The sequence below is a fragment of the Arachis hypogaea genome, chromosome 8, assembly GCF_003086295.3.
Source record: "Arachis hypogaea cultivar Tifrunner chromosome 8, arahy.Tifrunner.gnm2.J5K5, whole genome shotgun sequence".
In the NCBI taxonomy this organism is placed as follows: domain Eukaryota; kingdom Viridiplantae; phylum Streptophyta; class Magnoliopsida; order Fabales; family Fabaceae; genus Arachis; species Arachis hypogaea.
The window spans coordinates 25,305,862-25,313,076 of record NC_092043.1 but is presented as its reverse complement, the minus strand read 5'-3'; the positions used below and the strand labels follow the sequence as shown (position 1 = coordinate 25,313,076).

At 38.4% G+C, this 7,215-nt stretch overlaps 1 protein-coding gene across 2 annotated transcripts; it reads right to left on the bottom strand.

The window, feature by feature from the left end:
* Positions 1-291: 291 nt before the first annotated feature.
* LOC112706539 (probable phospholipid-transporting ATPase 4) lies at positions 292-6,934 on the bottom strand. Of its 2 annotated transcripts, none has more exons than XM_025757898.3 (11): positions 6,584-6,934; positions 4,047-6,011; positions 3,785-3,895; positions 3,291-3,567; positions 3,121-3,209; positions 2,914-2,998; positions 2,599-2,808; positions 2,148-2,273; positions 1,777-1,875; positions 1,403-1,594; positions 292-1,314 (listed from the first exon to the last, which is right to left on the bottom strand). In XM_025757898.3, exons 2-11 carry the CDS (start codon positions 5,873-5,875, stop codon positions 646-648), a joined length of 3,687 nt encoding a protein of 1,228 aa, XP_025613683.1. In that variant the 5' UTR covers positions 5,876-6,011; positions 6,584-6,934; the 3' UTR covers positions 292-645. The 2 variants fall into 2 exon arrangements, with proteins under 2 accessions (XP_025613683.1, XP_025613684.1); XM_025757899.3 differs by having other exon boundaries at positions 6,260-6,805.
* Positions 6,935-7,215: the final 281 nt, after the last annotated feature.

The following is a 7,215-nucleotide window of genomic DNA, read 5'->3' as shown; positions in this document are numbered from 1 at the left end:
AAAAAAAATGTAGTGTGTTTCAAGTGATACAAATATTGTTCATTTAACAAAAAAGAAAATTGATCAAAAAAAGATGGAGTGCTACGGGCTACCCATTCCAAGATGAGCATTCACACTATGTATAATAATTCCTACCAACCGTATAAACTTTGATATTTTGAGCAGTTAAATGTTTTCTTTCATAAAATATGAAGGACAAGATTTTGATGACAAATCAAAACTATACTATTTCAAACAATTGCGTGTTTTGAGATTTTGTTTTTATTAAGAAAGAGCATCTTAGCACATATATATAAGAATAAGAATTAGATTAGATGAGAAGGGAGTACATATTGATACATAAATATGTTGGACCTAATATATTCCTAAATTTACTCTGCCATAGTGGATCACTACTTAGCTTCATTTCTTCAAGATGACTTGAAACATTTGGGGAGAATTACAGGTTGATCACTCAGAATGCAATTCACTAACATGTTGACTGTTTCTTCTACATAAATATGTTACATACAAAACGGCTCCATTCCCCCCTTGAAGCAAACAATGCAAACATGTAAAGAATTTGAATGAGGCTAAGAGCAAAAACTAAAGAACCCAACCCCGCAGAGCCTGAAAGAATTGAAAAACTATTAAAATTATATATTATTATGTGTAAGTTGGTGATGGAACCCCCAATGCAGATTGCTTCTTCTGCAGCCTCCCTTTCAATTGTCTAATCTTGGCTTCCACTCTTGCCGTGAATCCGATCTTCGTTTCTTGTCTCGCCTTGGAGCTCTCCCTCGTCCACATGTGTCGATCTTCGATATCCTTCTTGTAGTACTTGATTTCTTGGATGATGTGATGATCCATGGGATTAAAACATCTTTGGAAGGATATGTGGGCAAGATAAGGAAGAATGCATGCAACTGTTACCAGAAGTGTTGCTGTCCAATAAATAGGAGCCGGAGCAAGAACTTCAATCAATATCTGGTAGGCAGTCTTGGAATATTTCGGAGGAAGCACGCCATATAGCAAGAGAAAGAGGTACCATGTGGCTATGCTACCCCACACAAAGAGGTGTTGGATCCATGTGAAATGGCTCATTGTCAACGCAATCTGACAGTTGACAGCGCAGATGATGCAAGTGAACATTGTTGTACCGACAGCAGCCATATCCGCAGTTTGGCCATTTATCCGGAATGCTTGATCATAGAAGATGATTATAACTAGGAAGAAAATAATGAGAGACGAATAGAGACCATTGCCCATCCATCCCAATATTCTATACCAGTCAAAGAACAAATTTTTGGGTCCTTGTTGATATAGTGCAGGAAACTGGAAAGAGAAACAGCTCATAAGAATAGGATCTTCCAAACACGGATGAAAATGTGGACTATATTGGAGGCATTTCAAGAGAACAAACCTGTAAGCAAACTTCTGATGGAACATCTTGTTCAAAAACTCCAAGTGAGATGACAGGCAATGATGTGAGAACAACATTGAACAATATCATGTACCAGTCATCATAAACCGATTGACCAGAGAATCCCGCAAAGGCCTCAAAATAGAATATGGTGAGCCCAAATGCTATATTTTTGTAGAAGAAATAGCATATCTGGCATGCATAAAAGAACATGGTAGAGGAGAAATTAGGAAAATATTTAATAGAAATACAATATGCTAAAGACGTTACATGCTTTAATATCCATGCACAGGATGGACAGCAGACGAGACAGTCAAGATATCCAACTTCTGACTGAAGACTAAGATTCAAGATGAATATTAGTCAATAATTACCATTTGTGCAATTCTCTTGTAACACCAGTGTCCATGGATAACCAGAAGCCTCTCCAAGAACCGAAATTGGGCAATAGAAAAGTCACTAGCCATCACAGCCTGAAAGAGGATTTTCCAAGCTTCAGTTCAACAAACTTCCAGAAATGTTAAATACTCCAAAACAGATAAATTGTGTGTTCTTATGGATGAAAATAACAATTAACGAGTCTTAACTAGACTAATATACATAAGGTTCATAACGTAATTACTGAACTGGGTAAGAAGCATATGGTATAGCGTCAGGAAAGAGAGTATGTTACATTAGATATCATATGTAGTGAAAGTTGTCTGATGCATATAATTTTTTGAAAGAAAAGAAAGCAGTTACTGACCTGCATACCTTCAACCCCACTGATTCCCACACCAATATCTGCTTCTTGAATCATACCAACATCATTGGCACCATCGCCTATTGCTAGGGTGGTCTTTCCAGTTCCTTCTTTCACTAACCTTGTCACCTGATGCCAAAAGAATACGGGATTAAGATACTAAAAAACAGTACACGGCGAAGCTTTCTGCTCCTTCAGTTGTCACTGTAAAAGCATTAAGATTGGATAATCTCAACCTACAGGTGTGTAGTTATGCACAAACAAAACATACCACGCATACATAACTAGTTTTTCCTGTCTAACATAAAGCATTATAGTTTTGCACAATTTTTACTCCACTAATTGAACAAGTAACATCATTTATAGTGTGATCAACTATTGAAATGCGCTATAAAATAGCCGAAATAGAGCCCAACAAGGTACAGATGAATAAACAAATAAAAAGATGTCTTACCAATGCCTTTTGCTTGGGAGACACACGACAGCAAATGACAGATGCACAGTCAACAGCTAATCCCAAAAACTGATGCTTCATGTCGTCTTCTAAAGCATATGTTAGAGTTTTCCCATCAATAATTAATGCAAATGCAGCATGGGGATCCTTCTCCATATTTATCATTTGTGCGGCATTGGTGATTTGATTCAAGATGTTGCCCTTGACCACCTGCGGCATTACAAGGACTAGGTCTATATCAGATGAAACCCAATGTCCACAAGTTAAAGCGAATTTATTTACTCTATTGAAATGAAGTTAAAAAATAAGAAGTACCTCTAGGCGATCATTGGTTACTGCATCTGAATCCAGAGTAATACAGATTTGCTTCATGCCCTGTCGAAGCAAACTACAAGCAAAACTGCACCACAGAAACAAAAATTTATTGAGCTCATGTATAGAGGTATGTTAAGTTCAACCTGAATCATTTCGAGAAAAAAATGGAAAAGAGTCATGCAGCTATTTAATTTGCAATAGACAGACCCAATGTTGATTGCGGTTTCCATCTTATCTCCTGTCAATACCCAGATCTTGAGACCAGCTTGAGCAAGTTTATCAATACACTGAGGCACCTGAAAGAGCGACCACATTTGAGTGTTTGAAAAATAGAAAAGCATAAAATAATGATGACTACAAAAGAAGATGCAGCCTACCCCTTTCTGCAGTTTATCTTCCACAGCAGTTGCACCAATAAGAATCAACTCCCTTTCCATAAGATCCGATACCTCCTCAAGCAATGCCTCTCTGTCAGTCCCAACAGCAGTCCTGGCTTTATGAAACTCATTGTTCCACTCAGTGTACTCTTGCTCATTAAGCCTTTTGTAAGCAAGAGCAAGTGTTCGCAAACCATTTTCTCCATATTCATTAAGGTGCCTAGTAGTAGCCTCCAAATACATTTTTCCATTCTCTGACAATCGATCAAATATAATGCTGCAAGAACAAGCAGGAGAAAAAAGGAAGTCAAGTTTAAAGATAAATGCTGAAAATCCTTTCACGCCGTAATTGTGTGTTTATGTAAGCAACTTCTCTCGAAATAACACGTTGCTGCGATTATATACCCAAACTCCCTTCCCGGACCCTCCTAAGGCTGGATGCTTGTGCATCGGCTGTCCAACATAGTAACTGAGAGAAAATTAAGTGAGCTAACCTGTCTGCTCCTTTGCAGAAAAGAATAATGTTTCCCTCCTCATCACGAACAATCACGGACATTCGCTTTCTTTTGCTAGTAAAATCTAGCAAATTCAATATTTTATACTCCCTGTATAATTGACCCAAAACAAATAAAATCAGGCTAAGAAAATGCAACATAAGTCACACTCAAATAACAATTGAAAGAATTCTAAAGCAAAAATCAAAGTTGGAAAGCAGGAAAAAGGTAACCAAAATACATTCTATCCATGTCACCTCACCTTTCAACCACTCCTCCTGAGGCAGAAAACTTTTCACGTACAACAACAGTCGATTGAGTTCTTCTGAAAAACTCAAAACCAAATTCTCTTGCTGCTACAAGAAAAGCCCCTTCATCGGGTGACTCAGCTTCATATGTACAAATGCCAGTCTCCTCATTCACCTCAGGAATGGCAGTATGGCAAACTGATAATATCCGGAAAAACAATAGCATGATATCTGCTTTGGGATCTTTCAACCAGTTACCATTCATGAGGCGGCTGTCTTCAAAACCAAACCCCTTTATTGCAGGCCTTTTATCCTCATCTCCTTTGGAAGTTACAACAGTCTCAAGTTCAATTTCTTCTGCTCTTCTAACATTTTGTCGTGGAACTCTACCCTTAATCATGGGGAAATTAGAGAGATCTGATTCCGTATCCTGCTCCTCCATATCAGAAGCCATCTGCTTTGCAGCAGCAAGTTCAACTTCACTGGAGCGTACACCATAAGAAGTACCAGCAATGGAGCACTTCAAAAAGTCCATCTGATTGCAGGTTAAAGTTCCAGTCTTATCAGAGAGGATAGTGTCTACCTGACCCAATTCTTCATTTAAATTTGATGTCCGTGCATCTGCTGGTGTCCCAGTTTCTTCATCATACATTTGAATGTCTTGGTTAATGAAAGACGCTTGTAATACCTTCACAATCTCAATTGAAACATAAAGTGAGATAGGTATCAAATATCCATAAAGAATCAGTGCAGTAATCAAATGGCTCATCCCAGCCAACATAATCTTCTTAGGATCATACTGGTATTCGATGTTATCCGGCTGCAGATACCACCACTTTGGGACTTGGAACTTGGTCTTCACAACAAATCCTATTGAACTAATAAATGAAATCAATATGAGGACGGTGAAGAGAGTGTATATTATATGATCCATCTTTTTCTCTATTGTGCTCCTTTTTGACGGGGATTTTGTAGAATTCTGCATGACTTTGCTATCATGACCAGTGAAAATGACCACCCCATAGATATAATCAGTATTCCTAAGCTTTGAATCGCGAAGGAGAATTTGACTAGGATCAAGGGGATAAACCTGACGTTCATACTCAAAGTTGCCAACAAAGCTATAGAGATTGGGATTTGGGTCTTCACAATGTATTGTTCCTGAGAAATCCCAAAAGGCTCCATCATTATCCAGAGACAGGGTTGCCTCCAAAGATCTTTTCACCTTCAAGTTGGTTTCGCCGTCCAAATTCATTGTTTCCACATAACATATCCCATCCTCATAACTTGATGACAGTAGAAGCAAGTCTGCTGGAAAAAATTGGTCCTTCTCTACTTTTACAACATCCCCAACCATAACTCTCTGCCAAGACCTGGGGACAAACTCACCATTACTTTTATGGACACTAACTTTCCGGTTATTAACCTTGACATCCTGAAGGAACCTGCGGGAATCCTCCAATGCTTCCTTCGCCATACTAAGACCCACAACAAATGCCAGAGGAGCAATCATGCTCAGAGGGCTGAAAGGTGAAATTGGAGAGGCTGAGAGGCAAGCAGCCAAAAGGAAGTATATGTTAGCCACCCTTCGGAATTGCTCAAAGAGTGCCTTAGGCAAGAATGTGAGGACATTGTACTTGGTAGTTGATATGTTATTGTTGCAGTAAAATAGGGATTTCTTCTCATGAATTAGTGGCTGGTTGCAATACACAGTTCTCGAATACCCGGGACCATGGAGCTGGAGAGGATGAGGCCCTCCTTCCTCAGTGGTCTGTGGCCGAAGGCAACCAAATGTATAAAGGTGGCTCCTGCGGATCCTTGCCCTGATCCTCCCTTTCGTCATTCTACCCTGATTTCAGCTCAAGGCAGCTTTTTCACAGTTGACACATACCCCACCAAGAAGAAAAAGCTAAGATTCTTTGCCTCTAGGGAACAATCAAACGTCCCCTACCCCTATCCCCAATTTACTCTTCTAAAACCTGAAAGAATCAAATCAATACACAGAAACGAAAGCAATTAACTACAGTATATGAAAGTTGAAACACGATGAATCTGTATAACACGTCCAATTCATCATAACACAAGAAAACGTAAATCCATGCTTGGAAACGCAAAAAAGAACCATCAATTCAATTCGGATCCATAATGTTCAAGGGAGAAATAAAATAAAACCATCCGAAGAAAAAGAAGAGAAATGAAAAAGGTTATGAGAGATCGTGAGTCACACTCTTTCGCTTTCGGAGCTGCGGGAATTGGTTGAAATCAAAATTGAGGAGCTGATGCAATGTCCAAATGCGTCAATCACAAACAATTATCCAAAACAGCTCAAGAAACAATCAAACGATGAACGTTGCTTTCACAGTCTTTTTCTTCTTGTTTTCAAAATAAAGAAAATTGAGCTAAAGCAACGATATAATCACGCATTCGAACACGGAGAGTGGAAGATCCACGCATGAAAAGAGGCGAAATTTTCAAAGATGCTGCATTACGCGCAAACAGAACAAAAATTGAAAAACAACAACAAAAAAAGGAAAAGGAAAATTGGGCTCACCGAATGTGAATGGCGCCGTCCATGTCGAAGACGGCAAAAATAGTGTGCTTTAAAAGGACGAAAAGAAGAAGAAGCGGAAGAAGACGAAGCTGAATAACGAAAATGTTGATGCGCCTTGCAGATTGAGAAGAAACAATGAGACAAAGGATGAAGAAAGAGAGAGAAAGAGAAAGAGAGAGAAAGAGAGAAACTACACAAGTGAGGAGAGAGAAAGTGATCAGCGTTTTTGAATTGAATAATTAATCATCTAAATAATACAAGAAAAAGAAAATGTAATCTTTCATGTTGATATGGAATTATATATAATGATATGATATTTAACTTTGATGAATTATCAAATAGCTTAATAACGGAGTATTAAATTTTGAAAACTAAGGTAGTTTAACATTGGATTTGTTGTTATTGTTGTTGAAAGAAATACTTTTTTAAGCAAAATATAGAACAGAATTAAGCAAAACTAAAAAATGGAAAAAACTACTTTTATTTGATTTATAACCTAACAAAAATGTATAACTTTTTTCTTTTTTCCCACGGTATCCTCCAACCCGGTAGGTCAAGAACTAATCCATCGCGGTACTAAGCTCCATTTAAGGGTTTGTCACTGGCCAATGGGTTGCAGCATGCACAAGGCG

Bases quoted from the DNA above. Each gene is read 5' to 3' on its own strand.
- LOC112706539 (XM_025757898.3), bottom strand. From the start codon at position 5,875: ATGACGAAAGGGAGGATCAGGGCAAGGATCCGCAGGAGCCACCTTTAT. The intron at 2,274-2,598 runs GTAAGACATCTT...TTTTGGCATCAG, and splicing joins CTCCCAAGCAAAAGGCATTG to GTGACAAGGTTAGTGAAAGA. The intron at 1,876-2,147 runs GTCAGTAACTGC...ATCCTCTTTCAG, and splicing joins GTGGGGTTGAAGGTATGCAG to GCTGTGATGGCTAGTGACTT.